At 39.0% G+C, this 20,430-nt stretch overlaps 1 protein-coding gene across 5 annotated transcripts in view; it reads left to right on the forward strand.

The window, feature by feature from the left end:
* CD1D (CD1d molecule) overlaps positions 1-1,862 on the forward strand; it is a 28,291-nt gene extending 26,429 nt beyond the window's left edge. For all 5 annotated transcript variants that reach the window (XM_077156571.1, XM_077156573.1, XM_077156572.1 and 2 more), the window contains one exon: positions 58-1,862. In XM_077156571.1, coding sequence (XP_077012686.1) covers positions 58-79 — 22 coding nt within the window. In that variant the 3' untranslated portion in view covers positions 80-1,862. The remainder of the gene's footprint in view (positions 1-57) is intronic.
* The last annotated feature ends 18,568 nt before the right edge of the window (positions 1,863-20,430 follow it).

Consider the following 20,430-nt stretch of genomic DNA (forward strand, 5'->3'; position numbering starts at 1 on the left):
CCTTTTTCTTAAAAAATAAAAAATAAAAAGGGTCTCTCCCTTTTTATTTCCTCACAGCTTCTATCAAGGCATCCCGTGACTCTCCTCAACACATGTCTGTCTGGAGCCGAGGACCTCACGTTCCTAGGACTTCAGCCCTGGTCTGTTTAGGAATTGAGATGGAAGAGAGGTGCTTTGAAGAAGTGGAGAGCAGTCATATGGCAGATCTGGTCACACCCTCTTAATATTTTACCTAAAAGAACTTATGTTCATTTCCATTAGGTGACAAGTCTATGAGGCCAAGTGATTCTTTGGAAACAGAGGTGCAAGCTCAGATACCTACCAGCAGATTATGAAAGGGTTGTAAGTGCTCGTGTGTTTAGTGTTTGAATGATGGGATCTGCAATGAATGGGAAAGCAGCTAGAGCTGCTTGTTGTCATGTACAATTTCAGACTTGGTTTTGGCTATAATCTACATTTTTTCCAGAAAAACTGGAAATCTAGAATTTTAGGTGAACATGCATAATTAAAAGAATTGCTTTTATAGAGAAATATCCACACACATACAGTCCAACAATATTGTACAATTACTGGCTCACAATATCATCAGATAGTTGCATATTCTTCACCATGATCATTTTTAGAACATTTGCATCCCTCCAAAAAAAAATAATAAAAAGAAGAAAAAAGAACTCATACATTCAATACCCCTCATCCCTCGTTCTCATTGACCTACGGTATTTCAATCTGCCCAATTTTTACCCTTTTTCTCCCCCATTATTTATTTATCCTTATTATTTTTTGAACATACATAATTTTAAAATGTTAACTCAAGCTTTTACAAAATATCGTGTGAAATTCTTTAAACATACATCTGCTGATGGATAACAACCCAGAGGCTCCCAGTTTGTGTCTCGTTTATAAAGATTGTCATGAATGACATATTGACCATCTTAGGACATAGTTGCTATGTGAATTTGAATTTATAACCAAAAAAGGACATTTTCCCTTCAAAAGAAAGTTAGGCTGCAAGAGACAGAAGTGTCTCAAGTTTTTATTTGGTGTAGCTTCTTTAAAGGAGGAGAAACTGCAGTGTGTATGTGTTATGCATGTGGTAGGTTGAATTATGTGCACCAGAAAAAGCACGTTCTTAATCTTAATCCTGTTCCTTGAGTGTGGAACCATTGTAAGTAGAACCTTTGGAAGACATTATTTTTAGTTAAGGTGGCAACTGAATGAGGATGGATTATTACTACTGGAGGCCACAAGGAGAAGCTGGAAGCTGGAACCGTGGAACCCAAGAGAGAAAGAAGAGGACCTTGCCATGTGACAGGAAAGCCAAGGAACCCCAGGGACTGCCATCCATCCAGCCAGAACACTACGTCCCAAGAAGCAAGCCTTCTGGCTGCTGAAACTCTGAGTCAATACATTCCTGCTGTTTAAGCCAACCTGTTGTGTGGCATTTATCATAGCAGCCTGGAAATTAAGATGCTGCAGGAAGAAAGTTACTCTGGGTAGCTATATTTCTCTCCAAAGAGCAGTCACTTGTTTCAGATTGCAAGATGGTCTTGAATGTATCTCTCAAAGCTGAGACTGCCCTACTTACAGCTATCATATGATGTAGGAGCAAGGGTTAAAACAAGACCTGCAGAATTTGTGGGGAGCAGCTGGCATCAGGGTGGTGGCAGCAGTAAACTGTGGAGATTGTTATGTCGAACAGTTGGGAGGAAGAGAATGTTTACCCCAAATGGTTATGTTAAGTATGAAGGAAGAGCACTGAAAAATAAGCTCTCTGTTCCCTCTGGAAATGCATGCATGCCTTTTGTCACCCTGCAGTATGTAGGCTGGATCTGGTTAAGAATAAAGTTGTCTGTTGTCTGTTATCCTGATCTTCAGACTCCTGATCCTGTCTCTTTCTTGTCATTCCTTAATATCCTTCGAGCTCTGTTCCATAGGAAGCAACATCTGTCACCCAACATGGGACATGAAGAAGAAGACTCTGAAACAATATTGAGGAACCAAGGAAAAGTCTCCATTAAAGGGATGTTTGTCCAGCCGATAGAAGAGGACTTGAGTCATATTGGTAAAGTAAGCCATATTGGTAAAAGTAAGCATTTTCCTTGTAGCATCAGGGTAATGGGAAATCATAATAGGTGGCTGGAGGAGTATGGTTGTGTGTTAAAAACATTGTTCAAAACTACAGGGGTCTCAATGAACGCTTCAGAGTCACTAGAGCTCTTTTCTTTGGTACAGAAGCATTGTTATTGGTTTCAGCCTTAAGACTGTAATGTTTTAAATCTTAAGCAATGGAAATTGGTTATGAAGGCTTTGCAGTGAGCATAACAAAATGGGGAAGATATTCCTGTTTCTATTTGGTCATTGCAACCTAAGACAGGTACAGTCACCTCAGCTTATAAAATAAAAAGAGGGAAATGTAGCAGACAGGATTAACATAAGATCTGCAGAACTACTTGGGAGTAGATGAATTTAGGGTGGTGGTGGCAGTAAGCTGCTTTATGTTATCTGATTTATGTAAGACAGTCTAGGAGGAAGAGAATGTTTGTTTACCCCAAATGGTTATTTTAAGTATGAAGGAAGAACACTGAAAGATGAGAACTTTGTTCCCTCAGGATATGCATGCATGCCTATTGTCATCCTGCAGTATGTAACCAGGATCTGGTTAAGAATAAAGTTGTCTGAAGTCTGTCTGATGTAAACTTAAGCTTCAGACCCCCTGAGCCCATCTGTGTCTTCCTTCCTTCCTTCTGTCCTCCTTCGTTCCTTCGTTCCTTCGTTCCTTCGTTCCTTCGTTCCTTCGTTCCTTCGTTCCTTCCTTCGTTCCTTCGTTCCTTCCTTCCTTCCTTCCTTCCTTCCTTCCTTCTTTCCTTCTTTCCTTCTTTCCTTCCTTCCTTCCTTCCTTTCTCCCTCCCTCCCTTCCTCCCTTCCTTCCTCCCTCCCTCCCTCCCTTCCTCATCATTCCTTAATATCCTTCAAGCTCCATTTCATAGGAAGCAACAATTGTGTTCAGTCAGGCAATGAACCACCTAGCCCCCGCTTTCTCTTAAACTCTGTGTTGTTTTTTCTCAATCTTCCACTGCCCCTTCTGGCCCTGTTTGGAAAGTTACTTGAGTTGGACTTGGCAATTGATGCCCAGACAGGAATCTGATAGGGGAACTCTTAAAGCATAAAGTAAGGAGACGCTCTAGGGACATCCACCGCAAATACTGCAAAGAGCTAATAAGAGCTACAAAAGAGTAAGGAGTGAATTGGAGATATTTTCAGCTAGGTGTAAAATGTGGGGTATTCAGGTTCAGCAGCAAGGAAACTCTATAAATCTATGCTGTCCACTAGAGGCACAAAATTTTCTCAGTCTCAATTAGAAACTTTTCTTTGTCATATACAGGATTGTTGCCCATGGTTTCCAGAAGAAAATACAGTTAATCCTCAAACCTGGACAAAAGTAGGAAAACAATTAAGAAACAGATATGAGACACTTAATCTTAAACAATCTCCAGTATGTACTTTTTCTCAGCTATCCAAGTATATAATTGAGCCCACTGCTGACATAACACTCCAACCCATACCTTTAACTTGGAAAACAAATGAGCCTTTGTGGGTTGAGCAGTGGCCCTTATCTATAGAAAAGTTAGAGGCTCTAACTCAGTTCAAGAATAGTTTTAAGTGGGACATATTGAAGAATCTCATAGTCCCTGGAATTCTCCAGTATTTATTATAAAAAAGAAATCAGGAAAATGGAGAATATTAACCGATTTGATAAAAGTTAGTGCTGTAATTCAACCTATGGAGTCATTACAACCTGGCTTGCCCACACCAGTTATAATTCCTAAAAACTACTCTATTATTATAATAGATTTTAAAAATTCCTTCTTTACCATACCTTTAACAGAGCAAGATAAAGAAAAATTAATTTCTGAGCTTGTTCTTAATCAGCTGCCTTTGTATAAAAATTCATATATACCTAAGTCAGAAAATATTCGATAGGAACAATGCCATGCTGATCAAAAGTCAGTACTCATTAAATTCCCGTGAAATTGTAACAGATTGGTCCCATAAGGGGTGTGCAATTCAGGATTGAAGTTCTGACTCAAAGTGTTATATTAAGTTACTTGGTTTAGTCTAAATAATTATTCTACTGAAATTGATATCAATGCTACAAATAAAATCTTGTGACAAGGAATGGGAATTGTAGTCCCATCTCTTTTGTTAACTTAGATCCTCAACAAACAGCAGTTTGGAAACTGGCCATGAGTTTAGCTCCTATTCATATTTGAAAAAGAAATATATTTTTAGAACTTTAAAACGGAAAATTCTTGTTAAAAACTATATATTGATGTTTCAAATAACATTATTCTAACAAATTTCATTTTGATGGTAATTATATGTGGTAAAATATTTGTTTAAAATACTGACAAGTGTGAAAAACAGAAAAGATATATTTTTATTAATAGGAAAAAGAGAATACTTTTATCCTAAGATGAAAGAAATAACTGTAACAAAATGAGAAAAATGTAGGACAAAGCCTGAACTAATATAATAATTGCTGAGGGTTTGTAAAAATGGAAATTATGGTCAAAATCAAGAAAGATTTAATGAGTCTAAAATGACAATGTTTTCTTGGACTCTTAATCTGTTCTAATGAAAAGGTATAAAAAATTTTTTCTAGATAATCAGTGTAAAAAGCAAAGAGTTTGTGTTTTATCAAAACAACTTATGTTAACTTTTATCGTGTCATTATCTGTATAAAAAATACTGATTTTCTCCTGGGTATCATTATACTGGCAAAAAAACTGTTTCTTTTCTTGCCCGAAACCAGGTGGCTTAATCTATTAATCTAAGTAATATTGCTGTAAATGAATCTATTACTGGCTAAATAATATTCCAATCATATAAATACCTAAATTCCTTTAAGCCAAAATATTTTAATGCTTTTTCCAGTGTTTATATAAACTACATATGTATAAACTAAATTTATCTGAAAATAACCATGGCTTATGTTGGGAGCAGATCAGATTTGAGGGCTGAATACAAGGGAAAAATATACTTGTGGAGTCTGTTCTGTTCACCTGATGTTGCCATTACATGCAACTGATGTTGCTATTGCATGACCTTGGTAAGAAACAGTTAAAATGCGCACTCTAGCTGGGAGGACTGGCTATACTCCTGGAAGGAGGTATGCTTTAATAAAGATATTTAGGTCCCAGGAAGCTCCTCTTCGTCCCTAACTGGTTCCCAGAGGACCCAAGTGGGCCTGGTCATGGAAGCAAATTGGAATTTGGCCACTATTGTGGGAAAATATCATAAAAACTGCATGCAATAAATTTAAAATTACCAAAAACACATAGCCAATTATAAAGAATCCTCATTCCTGTATTCCTTTTCAATCAATCCAATGAATTCATTTAAAAAAATATGGTCATTTACTATGGATACATGTCACTATTGACAGTTACTCTGCTTTCATTTTTGCTACCTGCCACTTTAGAGATTCCTAATTATATGTTACAGAACCTGTTTGATATTTTACAAGGAGATTCTGATTTATTAAGCAAGAGGCGGTTAACAACTGCAGCTGAATAAGAATTACAATTAATTGAACAATGCATTCAAGAAGGACAACTTGTTCAAATAGATCTAGAAAACCTGTTGACTTTATTATTTTCTTTACCTTGCAATTTCTCACAGGCCTATTTTGGCAAGATGGTGTTTTAGAATGGATTTTTTTTTTTTTTTTTTTTACCAAACAATCAACAAAACGTTTAAATACATACCTGCAAAAAATTCATTTCTTTAATAGCCAAAGATCACCAAAGATATTGTCAATATAGTAATGGGTAGGCTGCATTTGTCACCCCAGGGGAAAACAAAAGTTGGAAAACACTTTATACCTCAGCCCAGTGCACGAATTAGCAGCTGTAATTCAAGTATTGCAGAATTTCCCACAATCTCTTAGTATTTTCTGATTCTAGATATGTTTGCCAGATGTTACTCACATTGAGACAGCTTCTTTGTTTGAAGTAAATGAATTATCCAGAATGTTTTTACATTTACAAACATTAGTCGGAAGTCGAATTAAACCCCTTTTTATCATGCATATAAAAGCTCATAGTAATCGTAAAGGTCTTTGTCATTACAAAATCAGCAAGAGTATACTCTTGTGGGGGCAATTCAGGCTCTCACAAATTGACTCATATTAATAGCGAAAGGTTGTGAAAAACATTTCTGTCTTTATCTAAACAGCAAGCTCAGGACATTGTTTGGACTTGTCCAAGGTGTGGGCCTTTGAATGCACTCCCATTTGCATCAGGGGTTAATCCTTGAGGTCAAAAGCAAATAAATTATGGCAAATGGATGTTACTCAAATTTCACATTTTGGTAAAATGCAATATGTACATGTTATCATAGACATTTTTTTGTCATTTCATATGGGCTACCGCACAGTCTGGAGAACATTTCTGCCATGTTTGATCACATTTACTTAATGCTTTTGCTGTTATGGGATGCCCTTAATCTATTAAAATGGGCAATGGTCCCGCTTATACAGGGAAGCAGTTTAGTAAATTTTGTTCTACTTTTCATATTACTCATCTCACAGGAATTCCACATAATCCCTCGGGACAAGTAATTACTGAATGAGCAAACCAGATGCTAAAATCTATGCTCTTGAAACAAAAAGGGGTAAATAATGATCAGGAGGATTATGTGAAAATAAGTACACCAAAAGATCAATTAGCAAAAGTGCTGTTTACTTTAAATTTTTAAAACATTTGTGATAATTCATCACAGACTCCTGCAGAACAACATTTTAGTAATTTGGAAAAGAAAAATGAAACAACCCAAACAGAAATGCAGCTGTAGCCGATTTATTGGAAAGATGCGAATTGTGGATACCAGGCATGATAAAGGTGTGGGGTAGGGAATTTGCTTTTGTCATTGCAGATGATGGAACCTCAGTTTGAATTCCCTCAAAGAGAATAAAACCCAGACATGTTGACCCTGGTGAAAATAACTAAATGTATATTATAGGACATATAACTTTAATTGCTGAAGGACAGGGACATAATTATACTTATTGGGCTTATATTCCTAACCCACCTTTGCTGCAGGCCCTAACATGGGCAGATCCAACTTTACCAAAATATCTGAATACTAGTTTAGGATTCCCAGGTCCAGTAGATTAAAGGCTTCCAAAACTACTTAAGGAAGAATGAAAAATCATATCAAATTTAACTCTTCCATTTTTAGAAAGACCCATATGCATAAGCAATGAATTAGCATATATGACAATAAATAATCAAACTACATGATTTAAGATCAAGAATGATTCTCGTAATTACATGTATGTATATCCCTCTTTTAACTCTATGGAATCAAATGATACTTGCCTATTAGCTGGGAAAGAAAGTTGGAATACATGGCAGTTATGTCATATGGATCAAGCAGTTATCATAAGTAATGATTCCTCTGGAATTGTAAGAGATGGGAGGCCCACTCTAACTCAGAGATAACTGAGACTATATGGACAGGCAAGCTAAATCAGAGTTTAATACATAAACTCTGTATTTTATGGATGTATAAAATTTATCTGTATTTAGGATGATTTGTGCCAAATCCATGGGTTGATAAATATAACGTTAGTCAGAGAAATTTATAGAAAATTTTCCTAGGACTGGGACCAATTTTTATAGTGAATTCTAGTAACTATAACTTCTCTTTAAATAGCAGCCATAAACATTATATATGAATATGTACTAGAGATCCATATGTATTTGTTAAAAGTCATAAGCATATAAGAAATCAAACTTTTAATTGTGAGAATTGTTCTCTATTCACCTGTCTCCAAGCATTTATGTTGCAGGAAAATGAGATGATTATAGCAGCAAGGAGAAGAAGAGGTATTTGGCTGCTGGTGCAGATGTCAAGTTCTTGGCAATCCTTTCCAGAAACACAAATACTGATCCATTTGGCAAAAGAATATCTGAAAAGGACTAAGAGACTAATTGGACTAATTATTGCAGCTGTCATTAGAATCATTGGAATTATCACAGTGGCTGTGGTCATTGGAACTGCATCGCATCAAACTATACAGATGCAGCATTATGTTAGAGAGGCATAAAAACACCAGTGAACTGTGGCATAGTCAATCTCATATTGATGAGCAAGTTAATAATAGATTAAGTGATATAGAGACAGCGTTGGTTCATATTGGAGATCAAATGTATAATTTAAATTTTTTGTGAAGTTTAAAATGTGACTGGAATCAGAGCAATTTTTGTATTACCCTTTTAAGATATAATCAATCTGAAATAGAATGGAAAAAGGTAAAGAGGCATCTTTTGGGGGCATTTGGATGTTTAAGTCTCGATATCTTAGAATTACAAAAAAGGGTATTAGAATTGTCTCAGAGTAATTTACATATAGCCTACAGAGATGATGTTATACAATCACTTACCCAAGAGCAAAAAAAAAAAAAAAAAAAAATTCTTAATCCTATTTACTGGTGGAAACCACATAATTTTTTTACTACTATAGGCTTAGGTTTGGGGCTGTTTATACTCCTTCTCTTCCTCCTCAGCTGTGTTAAACAACAAATGTTCAAAGTCAGAGAGCTTGACTGGTAGCCAATGACAGGTAAGACCCTTCCTTCAGAGCTTAAGGGAAGCCTAAGACAGGCACAGTCACTAAGTAAAGCCATGCTAACACTGTGATTCTGGCAAAAGCCCTTGGCTCTCTCCCAAATCAAAGTCAGAGAGCTTGACTGGTAGCCAATGATGGGTAAGACCCTTCCTTCAGGACTTAAGGGCAACCTAAGACAGGCACAGCCACCTTGGCTAATAAAATAAAAAGGGAGAAATGTAGGAGCAAGGGTTAAAGCAAGACCCACAGAATTTGTGGGGAGCAGCTGGTGGCAGGGTGGTGGCAGCAGTAAACTGTGGAGATTGTTATGTAGAACAATCTGGGAGGAAGAGAATGTTTACCCCAAATGGTTATGTTAAGTATGAAGGAAGGGAGCACTGAAAGATAAGCACTCTGTTCCCTCTGGAAATTCATGCATGCCTTTTGTTACCCTGGAGTATATAGGCTGGATCTGGTTAAGAATAAAGTTATCTGTTGTCTATTATCGCTGATCTTCAGACCCCCTGATCCCATCTCTTTCTTGTCATTCCTTAATATCCTTCGAGCCCTGTTCCATAGGAAACAATGATATGAGACAGTGTGAGGAAAGGGCTGAGCACACTTGAGTAAGCATGAGCTGTCGTGACGATGGTGGTGATTTCCCATTGTGCGCTCTCTTCTTAGCATAGAGAGGAGAGAGCAGGGAACATAAAGGAATAGTAAACCTTCCCAGTGCCAAAGAAATGAGAAGACCCATGTTAAGATCATCTCTTAGCCTATAAGGAAAGTAGTCTGCTGGCATTCAAGACCCTTCAACATCCAGAAAACGTGAAACATAACTTTTAGAGAGTTACTTAAGAAAATTAAGATTCAGCATTGATAAAATTATATAGAGATAGTTGTGGGGCCCTCTCAGAGCCAAAAAGAAACCACACACACAAAAAACCATGCCCTTGCTCTTTGAATTCCTTCTTGAATTTCCCCTTGATATCTTTTGAATTTTGAAATCCCTACTGTGGTAGTTTGGAGTTATATATTCCACTTATGTCCACCCCCCTACCCCAGTTTTACTGAGTATATACATACACCAGCAAACCATCTAAAGTACACAATCACTGGCTCACAGTATCATCACATAGTTGTTGAGTCCCACACATAATTTTAAACTTAATCCATTCCTGTGGGAGTGAATCTATTATAAATAGGATCTTTGATGAAGTTACTTCAGTTAAGGTGTGCCCAACACAATCAGGATGGGTCTTAAACATACTACTGAAGTCCTTTATAAGCATAATGAAATTCAGAAAGGTAGAAAGCCATAGTGGGAGCAACAAAATAAAGCAGAACAGAACAGAGAGGACAGGAGAGCCATTGCCAAATGACTAAGAAGCCCAGGACTAAGGATCCCTGGTAGCCAACCCCAGAATGCCAGTCTTTGGAAATAAAGCATCACCTTGATTATGCTTTGATTTGTACTTTTCCTAGCCTCAAAGCCATGACTCATTAAATTCCTGTTGTTTAAGCCAACCCATTGCATGCTATTTGCTTGAGCAGTCAAGGAAAACTAAAATACCTGCCAAATTGGCTGATCCAGGTAGCTGATCAATCCCGTAGTTCATTAGGTTTGACTCAATACAAATTAAAGCCCACCTGCCCTAAATTTGCCCTTGTAAGATGGCAAACTGCCACCCAATTAATAGGAGTCAAGCTAACTTTCTTTTGATGTCTATAACAATTGCTTGCCATTGTTAAGTTGAAAACAGACTGAAAAACAAGGTGCAGAATAAATTATTGAGCTAAGAGACATGAGTGGCAGCAGAACTAAAGGAAGTTACTGCTAAAAAAAGTGGCAGGGAAACAGTTTGTACAGCTACTTAGAACAAAGAAAGTATGAGGAGGGAGGGGGAGGGGGAGGCAAGGAGGATATGAGCTATGTGAGCTGTGGGCCAGATGTCCTTGGGTCATGGACCATAAATTTGTAAGGACCATTGCCAGGTGATTGTAGGTGCAGGTGTATCTGATGAAGATAAGTAGGCTTGCTTGACTTGCTTTTTACAGTTCCTCCTTTCCCATGGAGGCAGGGGTATTAACACCACAAAGGATTGTTGGTATGTCAGCTTGCTGCAGTTGCTTCTGGCTTCTTCTTGTTTTGTTTGTTTGTTTGTTTTTTGTTTTCTGAGTAAAAATGGAAGTTTAAACAAATTAAGATGACTAGTAAAGCTATTTGTCATTCTATGTCTGTTCGTATATTCTGAATTAATTGTTTCAGCTCCTGTATCTCATTTGAACTATTGGTTTGTTCCTTTGACTGGGCCATATCTTCAATTTTCCTGGTGTGATTTGTTATTTTTTGCTGGTGTCTAGACATTTAATTACCTTAATTAGTTTATTCTGGAGATTGCATTCACTTCTCTTACCTAGGGTTTTCTTGCTAGATGAATTTGTTGTCTATCTGTTCTTTGACATTCAGTTCAGCTTTTTCTGGACCTCTAGCTTAGGTTTTGTTTAACAGAGGATAATTTTTCAGTTCTTGTTTTCTTGTTTCTTGCCCTGCTTGTATGATGCCTTTTTCCTCTCCACCCTTAGGAGGGTCTGCGTAGGTATTATAGACTCCAGCCGAGTTTTCCCAGACTAAACTGGCCTCCTATCAGGGGGAAGGAGTCACCTGTGTAAGTTTTCCCTGAGGGTGAGACCCAGCAGGTTAAAAGACTTTCCTGTGAAGTCTCTGGGCTCTGTTTTTCTTATCCTGCCCAGTATGTGGCACTTGTCTGCCTGCGGGTCTCACTAGCAAAAGATGTTGCAGCACTTTTAACTTTGGCAGACTCTCCCTGCTGGGGGCATGGTGGAGACAGAGGGGAGGTTGTAGGCTGGTTTTAATGGCTTCAAATTGCCAAGCCCTGGGGTCTGAATTCCTTGAGGGAGGGATTCCACCTAAGTTGGGCTTCACCCCTCCCCTGGGGAAGGCACAGGTGGGAGACAGCCCTGAAAGCAGTCCATTTCTGCCTATGCCTGGGGCAGTTGCAGCTGGAGTAGTCCCGCTGCTGAATCCAGAGGCAGCTCAACCTCCATAGAAACACAGCCACAAAAACCTCCGTTTCCTCCTCTTTCCTCTTTTTCCATTAGCCCAATGAGCGACCTCCACCTTGACCAGGTTCACCTGAGCTGGGGGCCTAATTTTAGTAGTCAGAATTTGTTAATTAATTCCACAATAGGCCTTCAATAGTGCTCAGTCCCTGCTGCTGGTAAATTTCCTTTCCTTTCCCCTCTGGGAAGCAGCCTGTGGGGGAGGGGTACCAGCCGCCATGGCTTGGGGAACTCACGGTTCTGGGGAGACTCGCAGCTGGTCCAGCTCGTCCAGACTTGGGTACGCAGTGTGTCTGGTCACTGATGTGGTGCCAGGAGCTGTTCTGTACTGTTTCTGGTTATTTAGTAGTTGTTCTGGAGGAGGAACTAAAATGCGTATATTGCTAAGCTGCCATCTTGGCCACACCCCCATTTATCATTCTAACTGTACATTCTCTCCTTCTGGTCAAGAGAGTCTCAGGGCTCCCCAAAGACCAAGGGCATTTATCTTGTTGATTAAGGCTTTGGTAAGATAGGAACACAGGTAAAATGAAAAACAGTTTAGTGGCTTTTAGTCATTGAGACATGAAGTCAGTGAGCCATTGAAGGCTAAATAGCAGCAGGAGCACAAGCATAATTAGAGAGAAGAGTAGGGAAAGTAGTAAAGTATTACTATGTTACAATTTTCTCTGTTCCACTACTCTTACCATCTTCCTGCCACCTCTTCTGCATAAATCCCTGAGCACAGGAGTGTCATTACAGGTACACAGCCTGCAATGTTGAGAATTGAGTCCATAACTACAGTGTAAGTGTAAACAGCAACAAGATAGAAAATAATATTGTCAGTGTGTCAATAATAGTATAGCTCCAATGCCAGGGTGAGTGAGTGAGCCAAGAGAAAAAAAGAAGTTTATAAACCCTAATTTTGGATATGGTTTATAGACTTTTGTAAGTATGATAAGGCATTGTGTGTTGTATGTTGAACTTGTATGATGAACTTGTATGTTCATCAGGAATATGTGAGCAACAAGTGATGCCAATCATGGCACAATACTACCTTGAGTGGCAGTGAGCATATTTAAGGTCAAATGCTTTTTTTTTTTTTTTAGCATTTTTATTGAGAAATATCCACACACATACAGTCCAAGCATATTACACAATCAGTGGCTCACAATATCATCACACAATAGTGTATTCTTCACCACAATCATTTTTAGAACATTTGCATCACTCCAAAAAAGGAAATAAAGAAAAAAATGAGAACTTATAAATCCCATACCCCTTTCCCCTCCCTCTCACTGACCCACAATGTTTCAATCTACCCAATTTTTATGTTTTATTTCCCCATTATTTATTTATTTTTATTGTTATTTCCAAATGATTTTGTAATACTTTTTTTTATTTGTTCCGTTTCTCTGCTGAAAGGATGTACACTATATTTGGCATCTTTAATAACATGAGCACTGAAATTAGTTAAAGCATTTATTTATTTGAGGGCATCTAAAGTTCTATCACTAGGGAGAAAAATACTGTTCTAGTTTGCTAGCTGCTGGAATGCAATATACCAGAAATGGAATGGCTTTTAAAAAGGGGAATTTAAGATGATAATTAATATTTTAAAGTGTCACCTTATGTGTGAGACTGAAGCAAAAAATGTTTATTTGTTACAAAATTTGTGTTTTGACTAGTGCATTTCTAATATAACTTATGTAGATAGTTTGATTGAACACTATAAGTACTTGGAATCTCAGGTAGGACATGAGATTTTGTTGGTTTGTCCAGAGTGATGCCCTGATGAATCCCAGAGTGATTTGATCAGTGAGTGGAAAGGTATTTGCAAAGCCCCCTTCAGGGAATGGTGAGAGCAGGGAGAAATTCAACTTTCCCAAGTTGAATTCTTGATATTCTCACAAGCAGTGTGGACAACCAAAGTTATAGGCTGAGCCCCCAGTCTTGGGGTTTGTTCATATGAAACTTAACCCCATAAAGGGTAGGTCAGGTCTACTTAAAATTTAGGCCTGACATAACCTAGGAGGGGGCCAAGATGGCGGCTTGGTAAGGTGCACGCGTTTTAGTTCATCTTCCAGACCAACTACTAAATAACCAGAAACAATACAGAGCAGCTCCCGGAGCCATGACAGAGACCAGACATGCAGCGTGCCCCAGTCTGGACCATCTGGACCAGCTGTGAGTCTCCACGGCGGTGAGTTCCTCTAGCCGCGTGCACTTCCCCAAGCCGCGGTGGCCGGCGGCTGGCGCCCCTCCCTTACGGGCGGCTTTCCGGACTGGCTGCGAGGTTCTGGAACAGCGAGTTCCCTAAGCCACGGCGGCTGGCGACTGGCGCCCCTCCCCCCCAGGTGGCTTCTCAACCGGCTGTGAGTCTCCAGACCGGCTGTGAATTTTGGAACAGCGAGTTCCCCAAGCTGCGGTGGCCAGTGGCCGGTGCCCCTCCCCCACAGGCGGCTTCCCGGACCGGCTGCGAATCTCTGGATCGGCTGGGAATTTCGGAATAGCGAGTTCCCCAAGCCACGGTGGCCAGCGACCAGCGCCCCTCCCCCACAGGCGGCTTCCCAGAGGGAAAGGAGGAAGTCTCCAACAGTAGCAGGGACTGAGTCCAACCGAACACCAATAGTGGCATTAATGAACAAATTATGACTACTGAAAATAGGCCCCCAGCTCAGGCGAAACTGATCGGGGCGGACTCTCAAGGAATTCAGATCCCAGGGCTTCGCAATTTGAAGCCATTAAAACCAGCCTACGACCTTTCCTCTGTGTCCACCACGCCCCCAGCAGGGAGAGCCTTCCAAAGTTAAAGGAGCCACAACATATTTTGCTGGTGGGACCTGCAGACAGACAAGCACCACATACTGGGCAGGATAAGAAAAACAGAGCCCAGAGACTTCACAGGAAAGTCTTTCAACCTGCTGGGTCTCACACTCAGGGAAAGCTAATGCAGGTGATTCCTTCCCCCCGAAAGGAGGCCAGCTTAGTCCGGGAAAACCTGACTGGAGTCTGTAATACCTATGTAGACCCTCCTAAGGGTAGGGAGGGAAAAGGCACCTTACAAGCAGGACACAAAACAAGAAAATAAGAACTGAAAATTTACCTTCTGTTAAACAAAACTTAAGCTAGAGGCCCAGAAAAAGCTGAACTGAAGGTCAATGAACAGATAGACAACAAACTCATCTAGCAAGAAAACCCTAGGTAAGATAAGTGAAAGCAATCTCCAGAATAAACTAATTAAGGTAATTAAATGTCCAGACGCCAGCAAAAAATAACAAATCACACCAGGAAAATTGAAGATATGGCCCAGTCAAAGGAACAAACCAATAGTTCAAATGATATACAGGAGCTGAGACAACTAATTTTGAATATACGAAAAAACCTCTTCAAAAACCAAATCAATAAATTGAGGGAGGACATGAAGAAGGCAAGGAATGAACAAAAAGAAGAAATGGAAAGTCTGAAAAAACAAATCACAGAACTTATGGGAATGAGAGATACAGTAGAAGAGATGAAAATTTAGGCCTAAGAGTCACCCTCAGGAGAACCTCTTTTGTTGTTCAGATGTGGCCTCTCTCTCCAGCCAACACAACAAGCAAACTCACCACTCTCCCCCTGTCTACGTGGGACATGAGTCCCAGGGGTGTGGACCTTCCTGGCAACGTGGGACAGAAATCCTGGAATGAGCTGAGACTCAGCATCAAGGGATTGAGAAAAACCCTAGAATGAGCTGAGATTTAGCATCAAGGGATTGAGAAAACCTTCTTGACCAAAACAGGGAAGAGTGAAATGAGACAAAGTGTCAATGACTGAGAGATTCTAAACAGAGTTGAGAGGTTATCCTGGCAGTTATTCTTATGCATTAAGTAGACATCACCTTGTTATTCAAGATGTAATGGAGAGGCTGGAGGGAACTGCCTGAAAATGTAGAGCTGTGTTCCAGTAGCCATGTTTCTTGAAGATGATTGTATAATGATATAGCTTTCACAATGAGACTGTGTGATTGTGAAAACCTTGTGTCTGATGCTCCTTTTATCTACCTTGTCAACAGATGAGTAGAACATATGGAATAAAAATAAATAGTAGGGGGAACAAATGCTAAAATAAATTTAGTTTGAAATGCTAGTGATCAGTGAAAGTGAGGGGTAAGTAGTATGGTAGGTATAATCTTTTTTTTTCTTTTCTGTTTTCACTTTATTTCTTTTTCTGAATTGATGCAAATGTTCTAAGAAATGATGAATATGCAACTATGTGATGATATTGTGAATTACTGATTATATATGTTAGGTTTTATTTGGTTTGTTAAATTTTTTTTAATTAATCAATAAATTAAAGAAAAAGTTAATAGAGAGTTCTCAAATCAGGTCCCAGATGGATTGCAAGGAACCTGACCTAGGCATTCTCCTACCTACCCCTGAATTGTCTCTTTTCATACTCATTCATTCCCTTATTTTGTATACTACCTGCCAATATCTAGCTAAAAGATGTCTTTAACCAGGAGTCATTATAAGTGACTGCAATGTTTCTTTTCATGATAAAAAAAAAGTTGAACATACAGTTACCAGATGACCCAGCAATTCCATTCCTAGGTATATATCCACACAAAAATTGAACACCTTTTGGCATTATTCATAATAGCCAAAAGATTAAAACAACCCTAGTGTACCTCAACTGACTGATGGATAAATAAAATGTGTTATGTTCATACAATGGAATATTATTTAGCAATAAAAAGTAATGACATACTTGTCAATTACAAAGCATGAACTTTATTTGGATCCTGATTGGACAAACTGAAAAAATAAATTGAGAAAATAGCGGGGGAAATTTTAATATTGATTGAATATTTTAACAATATTAAGGAAGTACTGGTATTCTTTTAGGTGTGAAACAGCATTGTAGCTTTTAAAGAGTTCTTAACTTTAAGAAATACATAATTAAATGATTTACAAATGAAATGATATTTGCTATTTACTTCAAAATAATCAAGGCCATGGGGGGGGGGTAGGGCAAAGGTTGGATAAGGATGAATCACAATCAGCAGTGAAATAATTGTTGAATTGGTGTGATAGGTGCATGAGGCTTTATTATGTGCCATTTTCTGAATTTTTGTATATATTCTAAATTTTCCATAATAAAAAAGTTCAAATTACATAACCAGTGAATATACGCAACTAAAAAATTGCTCTGAATTTAAGGAGAAAAACAAAACAAAACAAATGACATACTGATGCATGGTAAAACATGGATGAACCTTGAAAGCAACTGAAAGAAGACAGACACAAAAGATCACATATTATATGATTCCATTTATATGAAATGTCCAAAACAGTCAGTGTTTAGAGACAGAGAAATTAGTAGTTGCCTAGGGCTGGGATGGGGGGATTGAAAGGAAAAGGAAAGTGACTACTAATGGGTATGGGCTTTCTGGGGGCCTGGGGTACAGAAATAATGAATATATTCTAAAATTGATTGTGATGATGAATCCAGAACTCTGTGAATATACTAAAAACCAATGAATTGTACTCTTTAAATATGTGAATTACCTGAATTATATGGCATGTGAATTATATCTCAATAAAGTTGACTGATATATACATATACATATGTATGGTGAGAGAGAGAAAATGCACACATATAAGTCATAAAGCAAGATGTTAACAGTTGATGAATCCAGACAAAGGGCATACAGGGGTTCTTTGCACTACTCCTATCAGTGTTTAAATATGAAATTATATCAAAATAAAGTTTTTAAAAGTTAAAAAAAAAGGGGGGGGGGAATTTAATAAGTTGCTAGTTTACAGTTCTAAGGCTGAGAAAATGTCCCAATTAAAACAAGTCTATAGAAATGTCCAATCAAAGGCATCCAGGGAAAGATATCTTGGTTCAAGAAGGCCAATGAAGTTCAGGGTTTCTCTCTCAAGTGGAAGGGCACATGGTGAACACAGTCAGGGCTTCTCACTCAGCTGGAAGGGCATGTGGTGAACACAGCATCATCTGCTAGCTTTCTCTCTTGGCTTCTGGTTTCATGAAGCTCCCTGGGGGGTATTTTCCTTCTTCATCTCCAAAGGTCGCAGGCTGATGGACTCTCTGCTTTGTGGTGCTGCAGCATTCTCTGCTCTCTCTGAGTCTCTTTCATTCTCCAAAATCTTTCCTCTTTTATAGGACTCCAGAAATGTATCAAGACCCACCCAAATGGGTGGAGACATGCTATCATCTAATCCAGTTTAACAACCACTCATGATTAAATCACATCTCCAGGGAGATGATCTGATTACAGTTTCAAACATACAGTATTGAATAGGGATTATTCTGCCTTTATGAAATAGGATTTAGATTAAAACATGGCTTTTCTAGGGGACACACATCCTTTCAAACCAGCACAAATACTAAGGCTCCATTCTCACCATGCTGAAAAGTATTTTATTATTAGGCCTGAACAATCTTGCAAGGATGTGAAGATTTTGGAGTGCATTGGGCAAAACTATGACTGTTACCTGGTAAAAAAGAATACCCTAAGGTACATCTGCCTGTTCAGCTGTAAGGAAGGTATGGTCAAGAATGTGTTTCAAGTAACCAACCAGCACCTGGGGGAGGCAAGTATGCTCCAGCTTGCTGAGAGCTGTTTTGTTTTCCTGTCCATTCATTCTGCCATACACATACAATGATGTGTAGCTTACACTTCAATGTGGACAGCCATCTCATGGGCTGGTGCACAGCTAAATCAGAGGCATTATGTATCTTTAATATGCAGAGGAGTTCTGGTGTTTAGAATATCATACTCAATGATCATCCAAATAAGTCAGCCAAACAGATGTCACAGATAGGCAGGTCTTGTTTAGAGGTTCTTTAACAATAGAAATGACATATTGAACAGAGAGAGAGAGAGATAGTTATAGAGAGTATTAGAATCAGGTAATTGCCATCTTGAGGGACATGGGTGATTAACTGTTATTACTCCAGTTAATTAAATACAGTGGAAGAATATTTCATGGGAGGCCAGAGATACTTGAATTTGGAATGTAACTGTATACCCAGCAGTCAGTCTGGTTGTGGAATGCCATTATGGCTGCAACTCAATCAAAGAAGACAGATGTACTTAGATGAACAGGAAAGTAGCCTAGGACTCAAACATAAATGTTTAGTGGGTACCCAAGTGGGAAGGTCTTCTCCTGTGGGTAAAATTACTGTCAAGTTTTCTCCCATTGGCTCCAGAACATTGGCTGCCACTGCACAAGTGCCAGGCTTATAATACCACACATGCTGTCCCTCCATAGGAGCAGGCTTTAGTGCCAGTTGCATCCTTTTGGGTTCTAACCACACTCTGACCATTATTTCCCTACTGGATATATCCCTGGTACATTTTCCATATTGTAGCATTGTTGGCCCTTTCAATGACAGGAAAAGGTGCTCCAGGGTTCTCTTGGTCTGTTTCATAGTGCTCTCTGCCACAATAAAACAGAGCCAGTCTGGAGGCAGTGTCCAGGGAAGACCCAAAGTGGCTAAGCCCTTTTCTGGTGGGCAGAGCCACAGGTGTCTGTAGTAGCAAGGTGTTTCATCTCCCTTTGGGGCATGACCAGAAGATGTGGGTGATACCTTCATAGTTTGGAGGACCACAGAAATGTGTCTAGCCAATAACTCAAATGGAAAGGCACTATGCACAGCGCTAGAAGACTGGTTTAAACATGTAAGCACTTTAGTTAAACCAGAGGTCCAATTTCTTTGCATATTTACTAGGTGTTTGGTTTGCTAAAGCTGCCAGAATGTAATACACCAGAAACGGATTGACTTTTATAAAGGGGACTCATTAAGTTACAAATTACATTTCTAAGGCTGTGAAAATGTCTAAACTAAGACACCAACAACAGAAAACCTTCTCTCAAGAAAGGCTGATGGGGCCAGGGGTTTCTCTGTCACATGGGAAGGCGCATAGTGATGTCTGCTGTCCTTCTTTTCTGGCTTCTGGGTTCAAATGGCTCTCTCAGCTCTCCAGGTATCTGTGTCTTGCATTTGCTCTCTGTGTTAGCTCTTTTAAGGACTCCAGTAGACTAATTAAGAGCCACCTTGAATGGGCAGGGCCACATCTCCATGGAAGCAACATAATCTAAAGATCCCACCTAAACAATAGATCTGCCCCCATAAAATTGGATTAGGATTAAAAGAACATAATAGTTCCATACTGTTTCTGCCATCCCTTAAGGGACTTTTTTGATTATCTGCTTCATATACTCTGGGATGTATCCAGGCATTACATTAAATTATACAGGATTAAAGGCTCTCATTCTTATTCTGGGCTCTCTGTGTTTGGATTGTTTAAATGACCCATCCAGACAAGTTGAGTTAGATTATGTGCTACTGAAAATTTAGGTCCTGGACAAAATAAACCTTTCTTTCTTTGGTCTCAAAGAGTAGGCGAAGTTCTAAAATACAGGCAACATCTTCCTTGCCCCAGTTTTCTGAATTACCTTAATCCTAACCTGATTGGCATTGTTTTTCTCTCTAAATACCAGGTTATACATATATAAAACAGCTCCTCAAGATCCAGAAATAATTGACACTCCAGACTAAATATGACTGCTTAAGAGCTTACAGCCTAGACCCCAGTTTTCTTATAAGTATTTTCTAAATGAGATCATACACTAGATTCTCTTTTGTTTCTGGCTTATTTTGCCTCACCAAATGTCCCACAGTTTCATTCACAATATTGAATGTCTCACAACTTCGTTCCTTTTTGTAAATGCACGATGTTCA

Source organism: Tamandua tetradactyla, chromosome 4 (genome assembly GCF_023851605.1).
Source record: "Tamandua tetradactyla isolate mTamTet1 chromosome 4, mTamTet1.pri, whole genome shotgun sequence".
NCBI lineage: Eukaryota > Metazoa > Chordata > Mammalia > Pilosa > Myrmecophagidae > Tamandua > Tamandua tetradactyla.